The sequence below is a fragment of the Agelaius phoeniceus genome, chromosome 6, assembly GCF_051311805.1.
Source record: "Agelaius phoeniceus isolate bAgePho1 chromosome 6, bAgePho1.hap1, whole genome shotgun sequence".
In the NCBI taxonomy this organism is placed as follows: domain Eukaryota; kingdom Metazoa; phylum Chordata; class Aves; order Passeriformes; family Icteridae; genus Agelaius; species Agelaius phoeniceus.
Genome location: NC_135270.1, coordinates 20,291,114 through 20,311,870, shown reverse-complemented (window position 1 = coordinate 20,311,870; position 20,757 = coordinate 20,291,114). Strand labels below are relative to the sequence as shown.

The window sequence follows — 20,757 nt, the reverse complement described above, 5'->3', positions numbered from 1 at the left end:
CTAAGACCTGATGTGGTGCTGGGAGAATCTTTGGGCAAAAAGTAAATCTGATTTACTGAAAAAGTAAATCTATCTGCTGCCATTTTGATACCAGAGCAAAAAGGTCCTGATCTGGCCTCATCAACAAGTGTTGTTAATAAATGCATTCTGCTAATGTAAAATTCCTCTCTCAAGTTTTTCCAGGATGCTCATCCCTCACATACTTCATGTGCACTCTGTACGTTCAAATTCCTTCCATAAAAGGAATCTGTCTGCTCTTCTGTTACACAGCCGAATGAAACTTTAAAATTAAAGGCTCGACAACAACCTGTGTACATTGCTTTTTTCAAAGCAATGTTTCTGCAAAATGACTTAAAATAACCAATCCTCACAGGAATTGGTTATTTTAAGTACTGCAATTATATGAAGCTGACCCTTCTGAAAATGCACACCCCAAAGGCTGATCCTCTAAGCCCTTGCAAGCTCCTTGTACCCCTTTTCTCCATGTCCGTAGCGTTAGAGAAAAAGATGATTTCAGGAGTGTGGTTGTGTCTGGAATGTGTTCCTCTCTACAGGAAAGAATCTGCTAAAAGGGGATATAAAAGCCAGTGAGTTATGAATCATGGACCCATATTAAGAGATATTTCTGTATCTCCTCTAAGGCATGAAAGAACAACTGAGATAATACTTTGGGGTTGTTAGATTGGAAACAGTCTTCTCTTTTGTCTTAGATAGTACAGGTGAACAGGACAAGGTTATGAAACAAACAGGTGGCCCCAACGTGCAGTGCTTTAGGAGGGAAACAGCATTAAAAATTAAACTCACTTGGGCTGGGTCATTTGCAGCAAGCACCTGCATTGCAATAATGTACAAACACCCCAGCAGGGCTTGGTGCCATTTTGCTTCCAAAGCTGTGCAAGGCCCTGTGCAGGCTCCCAAAACTGAGGCAGCTTCCCAGGCCAGGCAGGTGACTGCCTGCTGTCTCACTGTGCAGCATGCAGTGGAGGCAGGCAGGAAAACAGATTGCATGCTAGATAAGGGCTTGTGGTCCTGTGGTTGGGGCAGGCACATTCTGTGGTGATAAACAAGATGTGTCTGTGTAGACAGATAAATGACAAAACTGACTGGTGCCCACCAAAACTACGGGAACAAGGTCTGGAGGAGCAAGGCCTCACACTCTTGGTAAGGCTTCTGAAGTACAGGGATGGGCATCTAGAAAAGCAACATAGGGTCTGCTTTACACAGTGTTGTGCTCTTCGTTCTCATTTGTGACTGAAGTTAGAAAAATGTTTGCTTTTCATGTAGTCATTTGTAAAACAGATCAATCTCCCATTTGGCTGTTTTCTACTAGGGTGCCTGAAGAGGCTGCATGGGTCACTCTGCTGTGATCCCTGGACATCACTGGAGAAATGCTGAGCAGATGTGCAAGGGAGAAAAGGCAGCTGACTCCCAGTGAAGTGAAGGGACAAGAAGAAGGCTTTTTGCCTTCCTAGCATTTCCAAGCTAGGAAATGCACTCAAAAATCATTTCACTATTTCAACCAGGTTACTGATGTTATCTAAATTGATTGGATCATTTGAGTTTTGTTTCTGAACCAGGCTTCTTCCATTTTTGACCAGCCAGTAAACAATGGGCAGGGTTGATACTGCCCTCTTCATGGGTGGAGGGAGGAAGTCAACCTTCTTGAACAAAGGGTGAGTTAGTTTTTAAATCACTAGCTGAACAAACAAACATCCCTTCCTTGAGTTAATTTCAGACTTCCACTTGATTAATGAAAGAAAGATTAACTAGAAAATAAACCACTAAAGAACTGCAGGGAAATACCCAAGAACTATAAAACTAGTGAATCTGAAGACCTACTGCTGGAAAACAAAACCTGCTGAACAGAGGAGATGCTTGTGAAACAGTTTTACAGGAAGACAAACTCCATGTACTTGCACACTAGGTTACAGATAAACAGGCAATGCTTGAACAAAGCCAAAACAGAGCATAATTTGTGTATCCAAAAAGTAAAAGGAGCCCAACATTTGCTCTGAGGATTGTATAACTGATGGCTGTAGTCCACAGCATGTGCAGGAGCATTCTTCTCCCTTGGTGTGCTGTTGTCAGCTGAGATCACTGTGTCCCGTGTGTGGGGCTCAGCTGTGATGGACTCACCTTAGATAAACTCAGCTGCAGGAAACTCTCTCCCTAAGCTAGCTCTGGTAAGGTGCTGCTAGCAATCTGCAGCAGCAGCCCTGAACAGGAAACTTGCTTTTTAAAGAAGTACTTTGATAAAATCTAAATCTAAATCTAAGTTTAAATGTAAATATAAATAATATAAATACAAACTCAGACTTTAATCACATCATGGGGCAGAACAGTTTATTACTGTTTCTTATAAGAAAAAATGGAAGTGTGGAGTCTCAATTCATGCAAGGGAAAATGTGGTCACTGAAAATTATCTAAGGGGTCTTTTTTTAGATTTATCCAAAAAAGAAAAGCCTTCTGTCCTGCCAGAAGCTAGATGATGTACACATCATGACTACAAGTAAATATAGAATTAAAGCTAAAACTCAGCTGTACCAAAGCCATTTGGTACCAAATGGTACCAAAGAATTTATACACTTCCCCATAAGACTGGTATATGGGTGTTAAAACTGACTCCATCCTACCACAACTGCCCAAGGCAAGGCTTTCAGGTGCCAGGTACAAAACTTAGAGCCTTCAGAGGAGTGGAAAATGCCTTATTGCATCCTTCTCTGCCCTGGGTGGCTCTGAGAGTTACAAGGACTTCAGGACAAACTCAGCAGACCTAAAAGTTTCTGGATATGCAGAGTCTCCACTGCCTATGAGCCATGTGCTGACTTGCCACTGCCAGCCTATGTACCTCTAATTTCAGCTGGGCCTCAGCTTCAGCACCAGCAGAAAGTGCACCTGCTCATGTAAATTCTAAGTGGGTGTTTGAGTGAGACTTTTCCTTAATTTTCAAAACAAAATGCTGGAGGTTTTTCTGGTAAATGGACTTAAATTTATGACATCTTAGATTTAAACAGTCTTCTTTTGGTGTAAATTTGCATATCTTTTTTTCCAGTGGGACCACAAATTACTTCTAAGAATTTCATTTTAGTACAAAGGAAAAGCTATACTATGTATTAGACATGGAGAATCTTCCCCCACCAAAAAAAAAAAAAAAACCAAAACCCACAAAAAAACCCCAACTCCCAACTCAGTTTCTGAGAAAAAAGTCATCTTCTTTTTTGACAGTTTTTGTGGACTTGTTTTGATCCAAAACTTCGTAATTTTTTAAATTTTCTTTTAAAGAAAAACTAAAGACATTCACATCAGTGTTCAGTGCACACCTTTTTGTGGCAGAAAATGTATAAAGGTGGGTGTCATTCCCCCATTTTTTCATCCAGAACACTTTTTCCTGTAGAGTAGGAATAAATCAATTCCTTTTAATAAAACTTTTAAAATAAAAAGTCTGAGACTCCTTGAAGGTGCCACTCAGACAAAACCTTTCTATTGGTTGCTGGAACCATCCAGACAAAATTGAAAGGCTGTGTTTAAAGCATAGCTAAAGCTTTCACTGCCCCTGCTTTAGCTGCACTTTGACAATAATCAACTGCCTTGAGGTCAGGAGAGCTGCTTTGATGGTGGATTCTCTTCTAGAGGTTTAACTTTTAAACACCCCTATGCAGCAGCTCACTTGGACAATGAGAAGATCTGTATCAGTCTTGCACTTGTTCATAACAGGAAGAAAAGCAAGAAGAATTGTCCTGTCCCACCGTAAGAGGAGTCAGGGAGAATTCCTTTTGATAGATTTCTTGGGTGAAAATAATGCCCAAAAAGCAGGAAATACCCAAGAACCATTTATTGATAAAGGATATGGTTCTGACCAGAGTGGGATAGAAAAGAGACCAGAGAGGGAAAAAGAGAGAGAGTATCTGCTTTTATCTGCCAAGACTGCTCCCACAGCTCCATTTTCCAGGCATTTTTTTCCCCAGGCATCCTTGACACTTGGCATGGATGTACAGGGGCTTTCAGCACCTGTACAGTCCCTGCAGTAATTTTTCACCTCGTGTGTAATATATGTTAAGGCATAAATAAAAATCAAATCAGTCCCTCTCAGAAATGCTTTTGAAATCTTGCCTTTACTAACCTCACTGCAAAGAGGTGAGAAAGAGAAGACAAAAAGTGCATTCTCTGTGCTGTACAAAGCAAACACACTGTTACTCATCTTGCCTAAATTTGCCTCTCCTCATTGCCACAGCTGCTTGCCCCCAGCATGGGGGATGCCATGCAGCAGGGCATAGCAACAGTGAGAAATAAGCTACCAGGGGAAAATTCAAAATCAGTTTGCAAATGAGGTGGTAGATGTAGAGGATGACTTGGAGGTGGGGGAGGTTCACAGGAAAAAGCTCTTTTTTCCTACTTAGAGTTGTGAAATATTCGAGTGCCAGAGTGCTGGGGGTGTTGAAGGTACTTTCCCACTTGCAGTACAGAAATTTCACTCTCCCTTTACATCCTTTCCCAGAAATTGTGCTCTCCCTCCATCCTGAACCCCCCAGATTCATGCCCAAAACACCTTTGTACAATTTTTTCCGCCCTTAAGGAGCAGGAATTTTGTCACCCACTCCCACACAGCTGGAGCCACACCCCAGGGAACAGCCCTTCTCCTGCCACTTTTTGTCCTTTTCCCCTACACAGAGAAGAAGTAGTCAGAACCTGTGGTTACCAAAAGGGCAGGTATTTTACTAATTAGAGCTCTTGCAGAGACTCAGAGGCATTAGACCCTTGAACTGTTTAATAAAGCTTAAGAAATAATTATTGTCTAATGGACTAATATAGCTTAAAATAAACCCATTAACTGCTGGCTTACAAAATACCCTGGGGTCTTTGTACGTGGAGGCAGAACACAGTTGTCAGAGGATTTATTTCCTTCATCTACAGAAAGAAGAATTAGGACCAGCCCTAACCAGAATGACATGTGCTAAAGAGACACTTGGCAGCTGTCTCCTAAAAATATTCCAGGCACAATGCTTCAAACTAATTAGTGCAGAGGTTGTTGTTATTGACAAGGGACACACAAAAAACATCCCTATCCTATGAAAAACCACAAAAGTACAATTTTGGAACTGGTATTGTGGAAAGGGTTTCACATTCACAAAGGTAGACATGACAGCTGCACATCCTTTCTCTGCTTTAATCAAATATTCCTTTTCAGAACTTCAAGAAAATACAGATGAAACAATCAGCCTGCATTGCTTCATGAAAATATTACATTCCCATAGAACATACAGAGACTCTCTTCAATATACTTGCTGCTTTAGACAGTATTCCACTGGTCTGGATCACATTTACTTGAAACTTTTCAAGACAAAGGAACAACAGAAGCTGATCGCAGGCTCCCTAGCATTTTTAGGAGAGATCCCCATTCTTCTTGGGCACCAAGCAGGGACAGACCAAGACACAGTGAGATTTGTCAGTCACAGCTGATTTGTCTGTCAGCACCTGAATCTTGCTGGGTGCTGCACTCTTCAAATGTTGGTTCAGTGAGCCAGGAAGGGCCGTCAAGATCTTTAACTGAACCAAGTTGTTGTAGCTGTTGTCTGCTTCTGGGGTAAAGCTGAGCTCATCATGACTATCCAGGTGAAGACTTCTCTCCCACTAACAGGTGGACTTACATTTCATCCTCAGTGTGGAATCAGGTTTATTTTGGAAGCTGATTTTAAAGTCCGATGTGTTTTTAGCAATACTATTTCTAGTTACAATTTAGAGATGGCATTTTCTTTAATTCTGATTAATCTGTTAAATAAATATGCAAATATATCAAGTGCTCTATATAAAAATACATACACACAACAAACAACCCCTCATAATAAAAGCAAGATTAATAAAAATATGTACTGTATTATACATATGAAATGGCCATCTAGTTTCAAAACTACAATGAAACAATTACACATAAGTCACAGGACATGACCTAAAAAGAATCAGCATATATAAAATAATGGCATTGCCTCTTGAGCATCTCTCCTTTAAAAATATACAAAGAACCGACCCAGTGCTGCCTGTGCTTTTATAGCTACTGACTATAAGATAAATTACCAAGAAGTTTGCGGATTTCTTCATTTAACATCTGAACAGGGAGATGAATAATGTGCCACAGACTTTTTGGTTTTTTTAAAGAGAAGTTTAGCCTCCAAGACAGTGAAATACATTCTTCTCACTGAGACCTATACCCAGTTAGGATTTAAAGATTTTTAATTCTTACTCTGGATCTCCATTCTTAGTGGAATGAGTACCTAACAGCAGTTTAAACACAGCCTTCAGCAGATCACCTTGATTTCTAATGAGAAACAGAAAAACATTAAACAAAAATCAATGCACTGTTCACAGATGAAATATCTGACCTGCATAAAGTACTTTAAAACATCACCTTGTCTTGGGACGTTTTGCCCAGGTGTAAATTGCCCTGAGCAGATCTGCCAGCAGATACCAGGGCACTTGAGCATTTCCATGAAGCACATGGGAAACTGCTGGAGGGCTGTGACTCAGAAATATAATCAACAGTCTGGTGCTTTATGTTCCAGTAAAGATCAGTGCTAGCTAAAGTCAGTATTTAGCCAGCTGAATATTCATCCTTCCAACTGCTTCAGATGGAGAACATAACATAACATACTTTAGCAGAACAGTTTCAAAGACAGAGGCTATGGTCAGTGAGCAGAACTCCTGAACAGCCCTGCTACAGACCATCCACACCCCACAGCTGACACAGACCAACACTTTTCCCTGCATTTCCTGGGGAAGTCCAATGAGAAGTTACAATTCTCCCTCCGTTCCAATAAGCTTTCTTAAAATGGCACAGACCACTGGTAGTAAATAATTGTTTTCCTGACAATTCTTATCAATATAATGCACAGCATCATAGCTTAATACAAATACTTTACAGACACAAAAGGACATAACAAAAGCATGTAACAATGCAGCTCAGCTACTCTACTATATTACATGGCTGGGAAGAGTTTCCTTTCCTTTGCTTTGATCTTTTCTGTAGAAATTGAACTTCTGGTACCAAAAAGCAAGCAATGCTTCTTTTTGGTGTTTTTAAAAAGATGATGGAAAAAATGTAGATGAAATAGAATTCAGAGGAAATGAGTGAGATCATAGAAAAACAGCTTTTAAAATATCATCAATCTCGTATAATGTAATAGTTATAGGGGAAGAAAATTAATAGGCTCAGCATCTCCTTAGCAAAATGGAGCAGAATATAGAGACCTATTTTCAGGAATAAAATCCTGTCAGCTTCCCTAGTGATCTCAATTGCTTGATTTGTGCATATGTGATAGAGCTGGGGTCATTTTGTTTTATTCATAATCTTAACTAACAGACTCATTACAAACATGCACAAACTTGGACCAATGAATGAGGTGGGAAGAAGAGCAATGAACACCTCAAAAACTGAAGGATAATTCTACAGGTTGCTAGGATAATAAAGAATAGAAGTTTATTATATTTCAGCTCATGTTTTCATGCCTTTATTAACCCTCCCGAGAAGACTTGCTTTATGTCCATAGATATTTAAAAATAGAGATAAATAAATTTTGTCCTTCTGGGTTTCCTTCGTTGCAGACCAAGCCACACATAATTATAAAATGTCACTTTTTGTTTATACTGGCAGATTCTGAATGTACCCACAGCCATTCCTGGCTGGAAGGCATTTCTGAAGGATTCTGCTGTTGCAGACATTGTAGAAGATGCCTTTTGGGTTAAACTTGATTTTTTTACTCTTGACATTTTTCCTCACTTATTTCTCTACCATGGCATGTTTTATACTTTAAATATCTGTAAGATGGAGTGACTGGATACTTCTTTAGCTTCACACAGTGAAGACCTTCCATCTGGGGAATAATGATGTAAACTTGTATGCCTCCTAACATCCAGGACACATTGAGAGTCCTCTGTGAAGGGACTGGGAACTGAAAGCAACTCTTGGGGCTGTATTTCAGAAAGCACATGTCAATTTTTAAACTCAGGCGTCATTGCAAAGTGATTAAAAAGAAATAGAACTTATGCTTATGTTCAAAAGACATCAGTAGCATAGTGCATCTGTGAATTCCTGTTCAAGTTCCACATGATTTTGGTTCCCCCAGCCCTGATCTGCTTGGCAGTGTGGTACCATTAGACTCCAGTCTTCATGTCAAACTCGTGATGATTTTGTGTTTCATTAACAGTCAGGAATTCATCACATGCTTGTGTTCGGTCATTTGACTGTTCTTTATGAACCAAGTGCACCATTTCTTGTGATTTGCTGATATCTCCATTTAATTCACTTGTCTTCCTGTCCTCCACTGCCCCTTTGCCATTGTTAATCACTAGCTTTTTCTTCTGCCCACATCTAGAAAGAAATAAAAATTAAATATTATAAATAGAGTACAACAAAAATAATAAAAAAGTCAGTATTTAGGAAAAGGTGATTGGAAATTGGAAATTAAAATTGGATTGGAAATTAAAATTGTGTCTGCCAGTGCAGACTTACACCATACAAAGTGTAAAGTTTCTCCATACCGCATTTTTTATTTTTGAAAGCATCCACCATTATATGCATAAAATTTATTAGGAGCTCACTTATCTAATTTATATTTACTGTTACTACATATAGCAATAACATTCATTACTGAAGGCTAAAAATGTTTTTCTGTCATTTGAATTTATCCACATTTATGAACTTTGTAAACAGCCCCACTATGGAGACACCTTCAAAATCCAGGCTTGGGACCACAGCTTTGAAATCCACAAATTCTTAAGCAAGCAGAAAATCTGCATCAAGCTCTCACCTCATTAAACAAGACAACTTTTTTTTCCTTTGTATTAGCAGGCCAAGCTTAGAAGCCAACCAACATAAGGAAATATGGAGAACTGTTCTTGCTGCTGTCTGCAGCAGAGCTCCTTGGGATGTTCAGGTAGGAAATAGGTACTGTGATTTTAAAGTTACAGTCACTGCAGGACTGCCCAGTAAACTTTACATGAAGCTCTGAATTAAAACACAGACACACACACAATCTTTTAAAGAGTCACCAGTCCAAAGCTGATGCACACTGGTTATCATGGGCTGGGTATCCTTCAGCATAGTAAAACAGCACTACTTACACAGCTGTCAGATTTACTGTTTAGATGACTCCCTGGCTACACAGTGCTGGACATCCTACTTGTCCTCAAACAGCCTTGTGTAAAGTGAATAGGCAGAGCCCAGCATGCCTAGGAGGGACAATGTGTCTGTGAAGTTGGACTTTTAAGTCCTTTCTACTTAAAGGAAGCATATTTATTCCTGAAGGACTGATTTGGCTGTTCAATTTTACTAAGATGCTTCTGAAATAGCATTTTTTTCATGCCTACTGACTCATAGATGAGGGTTATTTTATCTGAAGTAGCTCAGTTCACTCTGCTAATGCTACACACACCCTTGGGAATGATTTCCTGCTCTGCAGCCATAAAATGCCAAAAGACACCAGCAAGGAGCTGTGGAGCTCCACAGCCTCTTAAAAGAGCAGCTCAGAGTGCTCTGCAACCAACAGACTAGGAAAAATGTGCTCACTGCTTCCTGCACAAAAATCTCCACATATTATATGGTCATTCTGATGAAAAAGGAGTTAAAATCCAACATTCAAGAAGCAAAGAGTTACTCTGTTAGAAAGCTCAATTTTAACATTCAAGTAGCAAAAAGCTGTTGAAGGCAAGTAACCTCAGAACAGGCCCCAGAGAAAAGAGAGGTAAGAATATTATAGCCCATCCTTTAGGCTAGGATTTTCCAATTTCCCAGCTAACTTTGCACAGATAATTGTATTACTTTTCACTCCTCAGCTTCCTCATCTGTAAAATGAAGTACATAAAGCTACTGAGAGCTCAGAGAGCAATGTTAGCATATATGCTTGTGACTGCCAGCTGTGATACTGGCTCTTGTTCAGAAGAAACAGAGTAGCAGGTTTCCACAGAATCACTGCGATTGTCTAAGACAGCCCTTCACACTGCACACAGACAATGCTTTAATGGCAGAGGATTATTCCTGGCTCATCCTGTGGTTGTTACTGTCTGTGTTCATCTCACAACTTCCACTCTCTGTGACGATGATTTTCCCATTAATAACAAATAGACAGAGGGTAATCAATTTTCTGTGATCTATGTACAGTTAGTTTCCCTTTCCAAGACTAAACGGTTCATGCAGCTGCTGACTTTATGGGAGGGTTCCAGGTGAGTGTGAAGGCTGATGTGTGACCTGTGCAGGACATTGGTGACCTGGGTCCCCACACTACAAGCCACAGAGCTTTGCAGAGGATGCTCTTTCCTGTGGTTTGTTACTCTGCTCTTTGAGAAAGCTTTGGAGACTCTCCAAAGGAAGAGAAAAGTGAGGCAGTATGTTTTGGAAATGTAAAGGGGTGGCCTTACCTTCTGAGACTGTTGACAGCAATGCACACTGCCAGGATCAATGCAAGCACCACCAGAGAAACAACAATGATCAGCCAGTCTGCAGGGACAGATGAGGGAGGGCAAGAGAGCGTATGAATGTATCTCATGTGGTTTTGCCATTTCACAGAACTGCAAAAACACAATCTCTTCTACTTCCCATAAGCTGTCACACTCTTTTCCTAGCTTCCATGAATGTTTGTCTGGTGTACAAAGTCCCTCCATGCAAATCAAACACATTTTCACCACTCAGCTATACACAGGCCAGCTCAGATTAAATACCCCATCACTGTTGTCACCTGCAAGCACTTTGGTGGGCATAGGTGAAGAGGAGCTGTTTCACTGATTTACTCCAATGGCAAAAGAAAAAGCTCAGCATGACACATCTACAATCTCAGGCACAGAAGGAGGATGAGTTTTAGCACATTTTTAGTAAAGCAGGTTTCACAACCTTCCCAGTAGCCTACTTTCTACTATGATTAGAGCTCTGCTACCATTACAGATGGAGGTCCTCTCCCAAGAGCTATGTCCTGTATTTTCTTTGTTTGAAACAACCTTTCCTTGTTTAACAAGACTCATACATTTAATTTGCAACAAATTACCTCTTCTAATTAGTTAATTATTAGTACTCCATGGTGAAAAACTGATAGGCATTCTTTTCGTAGCATGCTTTTCTTATATCTCCCTTCAGTTTTCCCTGCAAAGGATGAGTTCTTTAAAAGGTACTTCAAAGGTTACCTTCCCAAAATTTTCTGTGTGCTCTTCTCCATTTTTTTCCTGTGACTAATGCAATGCCTTGAACTGAACACAGAGTTTCACCTCTGGACTTGCTAGGCCTAAGTACAGTGGGATAATATCCTTCTCTGTTTTAAAAATGACTTTACCACTTATAAGTCCCAGAATATATTTGCATTCTTTTGCAGTTGTTTCATGGTGTTGGCTTCTTTTTATTCTGTTTTAGTCTGCACACTCTCTTCTGGAGAGCTTGTCTCAGCTGTTATTTTCACTGAACATTCTCATGGATATGATGCTATGCATATAACTTTACTGAGTTTTCCTTGATTTAATTTCTGTTTATAAAAGTTAATTGAATCTTAATCCCATTCCCCAAATGCATGGTTTCTCTCATCTTAATATTGCTGAAAAACTATATGGGTTACAATATGCTCCATTTTTCAGACTACTTTTGAAATGCTGAATATGATTTGATCCAGAACAAAGCCTGAACAACTGCATTCGACCTTCATTTGCATCTCTTCAGTACATATGAAGACAATTCTGTCCTTGGATTTTTAAAACATTTGACTTCAAAAACCCACCTGGTACACGGGCCGACCTTGGTTGTGAATCTATTTTTGTTGTGGCGGTCTCTCCAGGGGAAGTTGTGGATTCATGATGTCCCTTGTGTGGTCCTTGGTCACCATAGACACTAGAGGTAGAGCCTAAAGAACAAAAAACCCCAGCCATTAGGCCACACATGCTTGATGGATATTTAACAGCAATGTATTAAGACTGCAACTTAAACACTGTAAAAATCATATTCTGGAAAGTGCATGCTGAAGCAGGTAATGAGTGTTTATACTGAAAATTATCACACAGACTATAAGCATGACACTCATCTGAACTATGGCTAGCTTTAGTATTTTGAGAAGCAAAACTCATGGCTCTCCCCTTTTGTCTCCCTCATATGGTTCATTTCTATTCTGACACAGGATAAAACTGAACACCTAAAACTCTAATGCTGTCATAAAATTGAACAATTGTTCTCTGAATGCTTGTGACTTTGGCAGCTAGAGTGGGACTCTAAAAATTAAAAGTATTATTTTCCTAAAGAAAAAAAGTGTTCTCTGCAAACTTAGATGTGGATCCTCTTGCACTTTTGAATAAGTTGTGTAATTTGGTTCCAAGATTGTACTAGATCTTAAATCAGTCTCTTATATTTTCTAAGCTGGTCATACTGCTTAAACTTTTAGGCAATTACATTCCAGGCCCATCCTATTACCATAAGGGTATCCCAAGTCTAAAATTATCAGTAGACTATAGATACAGTAATTTCATTATCACTACAAAAAATATATTACAGATCTCCACCTCTCTGAATTCTCCCAGACTCTAAGAAATTAAACACTAACTCTAATCAGCTGTAAAGTTCTTTTTCTTTATCACATATTACAACTAATTTCTGTCCAATATTTCTGATCTCATTTCCTAGTAACAGCTGGCAAATGCAAAATTGAGAAGCATGTTTTATTCCCTCTGTGAAGCACAGCCAGCAACCAGCTCATGAATTTTCCAGATGTTTTTATTATTTTTGTTAACAAGAAACTTATTGACTGGCATGTTGTTTGGTGCTATCTCACAACAAAGGACAGAGCACAAATTCAACAATGAAGAATCTTGATCTAGCAGCAAAGAAAGCTGACCAAGAGGGATCTACTAACTTGTCTACTCTACATCTCAGCAGATTTTTGAGCTTTTCCTCCACAAAACCCCTTAGAAAGGCATTCAGACATTTATTAAAATTTGTGTGCTTAGAAACCTGCTACATTTGCTGCTCCCCTGAGCACTGAGAAGAAGCAGCAAGGGTCAGCCACGTTCCCTGCTGTTCTGGCTCTGGGGAGGTGCTTGCAAGTGGCAGGGAGGGAACCTCAAAAGCCCTCTCCATTTCATTTTGGCAATATACCAGATTTTTTTTCTTTATGGACAGTTATTTTTTGTGTCCCTTCACTGGACTGACTTTTTATTCTGTGGACACTTGGACACTTAGTGTGGTCTGACCACAGCTTAAACATTGCTGTAGAAAAAAAAAGCAATTGAAAAAAAGTGGTACAGTACATCAACCTATTCATTTGATCAGAGAACGCCTTTAACAATACATTCATGAATCTTTTCCATTCCATTTCACCTATACTGGGCAACATTACAAATGAATGAGCCCTTCAATAAGCTTTTTGATGACAATGGTAATGTCTTAGTAACTCCCATAAACTGTGTTCTTAAAATGCACCAAGAGAAGGCAAATGAAAAAAGGAAGAGTTTTGAGAAAATGGCTCTTCTGAGCTTTTTGCCAGGCTACTGACAATATTCCCACTGAAAAGGATATTCCCACTGGAAAAGATTCAAACTTGTTCTTACAGGTTTTATGTGATTAAAACAGAAAGGTAGCAAACATTTTTTCATAGTGTGTCATGTCTACACATAAAATTAAGAAGGGAGCTTAAATTAATTAAGTGAATAGGGTCTGTGAACAGAAAGAAATGTGTTTTAGTAGGAATACATTATTTAAAACAGATTTCGCTTTCCAATAAAATTCTGACAAATATCTATTTTGCATTTATAGTCCTATGCCTATGTCAAAATACTATAACCAGGCAATTTTGTTAGAGTTGAATTTACTGGTTTATACAAAATTCTTGAAAAATATTTAGCCCAAGTTCTACCTCACAATGTATTAATTAATACTAATGAATTATTAAAAGAATTAGCTTTCAAGTGTTTTCTGTATAATGCTGTAAAAATATAGGTACATAATCTTGTTTATATGCAATGAATGTCCACAGAGCATTGGTGAAATTCTGCTCTGGAATGGTTCCAAGAAAGTGCATGAAATCAGTGTTTGGATTAGCTGAATTGGGAAAAAACCCCTTACTGTTAGGATGGCTATTTGTGTGGAAACTACATTTGGGAATAGGGAAAAGTCCCTTCATTTCCCATGTTATTAGCACATGACCACACATTAAAAAAATACCAAAGCCTGTGTGTTGTACAATAGGCAAACACTGTTAACTGCAGTAACTTCATCAGAAGAATAGCCCTTTGAAAAACAAGGCTGTTCACAAAAGAAATGTCAGTTACAGCCCAGTAACAGCTACAACTAATCACTGGAAAGATACCAACAGCACATATAGCTAGGAAAAAAATGGTATCACAGAGAATTACCTTTCTTTTGTACTTATTCAGGTAATTTAAAAGGTTACAAATGGGGAAAAAGTGACAGATACTTAAGGGTTACATAGCTGTCATTTGTGCCCAGCAAAAAAAGAAAGACAAAATGCTATTACAAATATATGGGCATGAGCAGAAAGTTTGCATTTCTTCATTTCAATAGTTGTGTTACCACATGCTGTGAACAGAATATAAGAAAAGCTTATTTGCAAAACACTATTTTCAGCCTTTACCTAAAGCTTTTACTAGAAAGAGATACTATTTATGACATCTTATCAGCAGGTTAAAACCAATAACAAAACCCAAAAAAGGAAATCTTAATATGAAAACCATTTACAATTATGCTTAGTACACATTTTTGGACAATAACCATTGTCCACAACAACAACTTACAGATGGATAAATGAAAATGGTTATAATTCACTGTTCTTACTGGTAGTAAGAGGAGTCTGCAAGGGAATAAAACGGTCCTCAATGTCTGAAAAAACTCCAGGTATCCCATGGACATGGAAACCATCTGTGGTGTTTGCTGGTTCACCTTCCCTTCCAGGTGCAGTGCCAGGCGCCAGCGGCTCCTTGGTTGCTTTCTCTTGGTCAGCATCACCCACGGACTCTATGACTGCCATGATGGTGGCATGATCAGGGAGCACTCACAAAAACCACCACCCACATCATTTCCTGGGCCACAGCAAGCCAGAAAGCACCTTCACCTTCCTCATGCAAAGCACAGAAGGAGGGGAGAAGACATGAAGGCCTCTCCTTCTTCTTCCACACTGTCACTGGCTTCTGAGAGACCCTGAAGCTCACATCTACGCTCAGCATGTTGGAGCAGGATGCTGGTGACATACACAGATCCCAGTGACAGAGGGAAAGGGGAGACCTTTAGAAGAAGAGACTTTAGCAGCGACAACCTGACCCTGTAACTCAGGAGTGAGCAGCATCACCTCTGTCGGTTTTGCCTGGCAATACACAGAGAAAGAGAAGTAAGAAACTGATGGCAGAATTTAAGGGATGCAATTCTTCTATGAATGCACTGCCCTCACCACTGGGACACCACTGCCCAGTGAGGCTGCTGCTGCTGAGTTGCAGGATCAAGTCATCTGATTAGCCTGCCAGAGCACCTCCACCACACCAGTCATGGTGCCAAAGCATATCCAGCCTAATCCCACTGATGCACAAGAAAAGATCAGCCTGGGGATTCAGAATCACCAAAATGCATGTCTCACAGAACATTTGGGAGATCACCCAAAAACATGCTTCAGCAAAGAAACCACCAAGTACACCAGCAAGAAGGAGCAAGGAGTCCCTTAGGCCTTGTTCACAGATCCTATGCCAGATTTTTCACTGCAAGTCCACACTAAGAATGAAGATCCCCAGGATGAGAAAGATAGTGAAAGAAGTCATCTTCAGCAGAGATAATGTCTCATTTCACACCAGACACGAGAAATGAGAATGATCCATTATTCTTGCTGGTACCCATCAGGAGAGAGTCATTACCAGCTGTGGTCACGCTGGCTGTGGTCCTGTGGAGGACTTCATCCCTGGGCGTGTCCGTGGGATTTGTGATGTCCTCAGTGACCTGTCCTGCTTCATCATCTGAAGGCAGAGGTGTTTGAGTTGGCTCTTTGTGGTGGGCACCCTCAGGAGAGGAAGCAGATGTCACCACGAGGTGAGGTGCCCATGCTTCCTGGGTTATATCTTCTGGTGCCAGAATGTCAGTGGAGGCTGTGACTGTTGTGATGATGGCCAAGTTAACTTCAAAAACATTTTAAAAATGCACCTTACATATTACTCCCTCTTTATTTTTAGGAAACTCTACCTTTTTAATTTATTTGCCTATGTAGACTATGCAGTGAGAAGAAAAGCAGAACAAAACAAAGCCGCAAGCAAAGACTATCCTCTGCATATGACACACTCTTTTTGGTTTGCCTCTTCCTTCACTAATATTCACAATGCAGCCTAAAATACTGGTTTTGAAAATACCTAGTGAACACTGTTTAGAAGCGAGAAAACAGCAATATTATTTTCAGAATGAGTATAAGAATTCCTGTTCTTTCACAGGAATCAGATTAGAATGACTTAATTAATAACATCTGAAAAAACTGCAAAATCATACTTGGGTTTTTGTATTTGCAACTGACCTGTCAAACCTCATAAAGCTTGAAAACAGTGAACTGGGAAACTTTACAGAATCTCAATCATATTTAGAAAACATGAGCAGATGATAGAGAACACAAACTTTTTAATCTACAAACTATATTTTTAATCCACACAATTTGTAGTTTTCATAGCTCTCTGTCAAATCCTAAATGTTGAGGATTTAATAATCCAGATAAAAACTGATTTAGAGGTAGAAAAGTGAAAGGATAACAGCTAATTTTTCCTTAGAACATCTTTTTTTAGAAAATGCAGGAAGAAAAGATGCAAGAAGTTCCAAACAACTTCAGTGTGATAAAAAAATATCTTATTGTATTAAATAAAAAAGAAGTATTTTGAATGAGAATAATTTTAAATTGATAACATGCGGAGTTTGGGAATTTAAGTTAGAACCTTGCAGAACTACATAAACAAACTCCAATAAATTATTTCAAATTTTTATTTGAAAATTCTCTTATTTATTCTCTTAACAGTATTAAGAGAATATGTTGAAAAATTAAGACCAGGAATGACCAGACATGAAAAACAAGCATTTGCACTACCAGCCACCTCCAAAAAGCAACTGTTTTCACAGTTAAAAATACACCCAAGCAAAGCCAGGGGGCATAAGAAACAGGGCACACAGGAAAAAAAATATCCTTAAGCAGACAGGAATTCTTGTTGGGATATTCACATGCAACAAAATAAGAAAAAAATTTCCACTGTAAATTCACAACAAGAATACACACTTTGAAGATGAGAAAGACAAGGAAAGAAGTCAGTTTCAGAAGAAATAATGTCTCATTTCACACCAGACGTGAGAAATGAGTACAATCCATTATTTTTACTGGAACCCACTGGAGGAGAGTCATTACCAGCTTTGTCCATAGTGGCTGTGGTCCTGTGGAGAACTTCATGCCCAGAGGCATCCATGGGATCCGTGATGCCTTCAGTGCTTATTTCTGATTCATAATCCCCAGGCAGAAGTGGTTGAGTTGGCTCTTTGTGGTGGGCACCATCAGGAGAGGCAACAGTTGCTATGATGGTTTAATAACACACGATTTAAGCACAGATTATTTAATAGCTGTGAATTCCACGTGCTGCTGTGGCCTTCCCATTACCATCCCATCCAAGCCTCCTGTTACCCTCAAAGTACTGTCACCCTTTTCTCTCCACAAAAAGGGCAGAGAAGGGAGACCTTGTGTACATCATCACTGCTCTCTCACAGTTTTGGTGAGACATATCCATTTGCTGTTCTTGCCTGCTTTTTTACTTAATTAAAAAGAATCCTGAGGGCAGTGGACCCAGGGAAAGACACAGAGGCAGAAGTCAGAAGGATTCCCTGACCTGTATCCCAGGCTACCTACAGAGTCTCAGCTTCCTTGGCATTGTCACCTGCTCTCACAGTGTGTTTCACGTGTCTTCTTGACTGTCAGTACTGAAATACTGACAGTCAAGAAGACATGAAGGCCTCTGCTTCTTCCTCCACACTGTCACTGGCTTCTGAGACACCCTTAAGCTCCACATTTAAGCTCTGCATGTTGGAGTGAGATGTTGGCAAAATATAAAGATTCCAGTGGCAGATGGAGAGGAGAGACCTCCAGAAGAAGAGATCACACCATGTTTTTAGAACACTATTTTGATGTTATAAATACCGTGTTATATGAGAATGGATTGCTGTGTCTTGCCAATTTTATAGATTCCAGCTTCTCATCATTGTATGAATGAACCAGAGGGATAAAGATTTCAGTAAAGTCTACGAAAAGAACACTCTTTCACCAGGTGAATATTCACAAATGGTATGGATTAACCTCTTGAGGTACAAATTTGCCTAAGTATGGATTTGACTTTATGATAAAGACAGTCTGGCAGCACCAAATAACATAACTTATGTAATGAGCTGGATGCAATTGCACAGCCATGCTCCAGCAAGGAATGAAAAGCCCTCTAAGTGGTGGTGGCAAGTAAAGGACAAATGTTTTATAAAGCTAAAATTGAAATCTTCTGTTTCACCAATATCCAGACAGGGCACAGAGAAAATTAATCACTCTACAGCTTATGAGATTATTTTAAGAGATCAGTAATGACTCCCGTCTATAAGTTCATGCAATATCTTTCCAGGAGAGGCCATCTGAGAGACAGAAGTGACATACATAACAGACATTATTACTAGTACCTGTAGTGGAAGAGTCTCTTTCATGATTGCTCTCTCTGGAAGGAGTAACTCTATCCGTTCCAGCAGGCTCTGTGGCATAATCCTCTCCCTCATCCCAGCCTGGAGGCACCACTGGCTCTCGCGCTGAGTTGTTCTGTTTGGCCCCATGGCTCGGGACCATAGCTGTTATGATGATGGTGAAGCAATTATGAACTCAGCATATAAAGATCCATTTCTCCATTATTCTCCTCTTCAGTTCTTGTCTCTATGACAAGTCTTGCTCACATGTCTACTACATTTAATGGCAAAGAGAAGTAAAGTAGATTTGCTTCTCATCCTGGTTTATATTTAGAAAAGCTGCCAACTGTCATCAGTAGGACCAAATCCTTCCTCAAAATGAGCACATGCTTTTCAGAATCAAGTTGTGTTTATCTGAATCTTGCTGACAAGTTTGTATTGTTGAATATTAAACCAAAATTCACTGATGCAGAATTTAAAACCTCAGACATAAATATGCAAGGATATGACCCATCAGTAAGATTTTAATCACATAATTTGAGTGTGTGGACTATATCCAATTTCTTCTCCTCAAAGTTTCACTGTTTCATTAGTTGCAGCATCTCCAGGAAAACACACAAAGAGGTGTGACAAAGGGTAATGCTAGGTCATGGTTCAGATTTGTGAATGGTGCACACAATGAATAAGACAGCATACAGCTGGAGAATATCTAAACTTGTAGTTATTTAGAAAAACACAATCCATGTCAACCAACCTGTAGATTTTATTACACAATCAAAGCAAAAGAGTACCCAAATTGTGTAAAAAAGCATAAACCCTCTTAACCCCTTCAACCCAATAAGGGGGGCAAAAAAGCAGGAAATTTGCCACAGTGTGTTACAATTTTAATTGCAATTAGGCCATTATGTATTGGTGTAGTAGTTTAGATTATCAGAGACCTGCATTTGATAATCCACAAGGGCAGATGATGACTGTGGTGCTTTCACTGTTGAGAGTGCTTAGTATAGCACATCTGTCATTAACTTGTAAGTTTGGTACACTCACAGGAACAGAAATTAAAATATATCAATTTTAAGTTACCACCTTTACAGCGTGATTTTATCTTTTATGTTTCAATTGATTCAACCAATGAAAGAGAGAAGCCTCTCTCTTATTCTACATTGCTTTGTTTTCTTCCCTTCATATTGCTATAGCTCAAAAGTGGGATGAGTAAACATTTTAGATAATTTTTTTTAGATATAACTGTCATTAACAAAAACTGGGAAAAAAAATCCCAGGGCCAAGAATGACTTGCAACAGGAGAGTGAACACAGTTGCCAAAGGAGTGAAAAATGCAGCACACATTATTATTTTTCCACTTAAGCCTTCTCTGTTTCCTGCAGACAAAACCCTGGCAGACAGCTTGTTGAAAGCTTGTGACTGCATGACACACAACACAAAACGTAGGAGACAGTTACAGAATTAACCTACTAGATGTCTTGACATACAAGACAAATAGAAGAGAAACATCCAGGAAAAATCTGAAGAACATACTAATTAAAAAATTAATAATTTAACATCAAAATTGCTGAGGTTTATTCACAGAACCCGTGTTATGGCCTCAGAATGCAAAAATGTGAGTAAAACATCCTAAAACTAAATCTTTATAAAATCCTGAAAATTTACTAAAATGTGACCTGCAATATTACCTGTAGAAGTTTCCTTTCCAAAATAATTTTCACCTGCAGTAGTAAATTCACGTTGTTCAATACTGCCAGTGGTATTTGCAGGATTTTGTTCTTGACTGATTCCTCCAGAATGAAGGCTGTGTAATAGCGTATGTTGGGTTGGTCCTTGCTGTTTTTCATTTTCACTTGTAACTAGTGCTGGTAAGATTGTGATTGAATCAATAATGATCAAAATACTCAACATCATCATATTATGCTTATCATCATAGTCTACATAACAAGGGTGTTTGGCTTTTGCGTTTTGGCTTTTTCTTGTTGTTGCATTTCATGTGAAATGAAAGATGAAAGAAAACAGAAGTCCTTTGGAAACCTGATCACACAAGAGCCTCACCAGGAGCACCAGAAGATTTAAAT

General features: G+C 39.2%; 1 protein-coding gene across 1 annotated transcript in view; it reads right to left on the bottom strand.

The window, feature by feature from the left end:
* Positions 1-5,144: 5,144 nt before the first annotated feature.
* CD44 (CD44 molecule (IN blood group)) overlaps positions 5,145-20,757 on the bottom strand; it is a 52,076-nt gene continuing 36,463 nt past the window's right edge. Inside the window, 10 exon segments of the mRNA XM_077179980.1 lie at positions 5,145-8,359; positions 10,405-10,483; positions 11,742-11,864; positions 14,801-14,986; positions 15,838-16,098; positions 17,379-17,471; positions 17,474-17,514; positions 17,516-17,540; positions 18,680-18,841; positions 20,365-20,556. Coding sequence (XP_077036095.1) covers positions 8,143-8,359; positions 10,405-10,483; positions 11,742-11,864; positions 14,801-14,986; positions 15,838-16,098; positions 17,379-17,471; positions 17,474-17,514; positions 17,516-17,540; positions 18,680-18,841; positions 20,365-20,556 — 1,379 coding nt within the window. The 3' untranslated portion in view covers positions 5,145-8,142.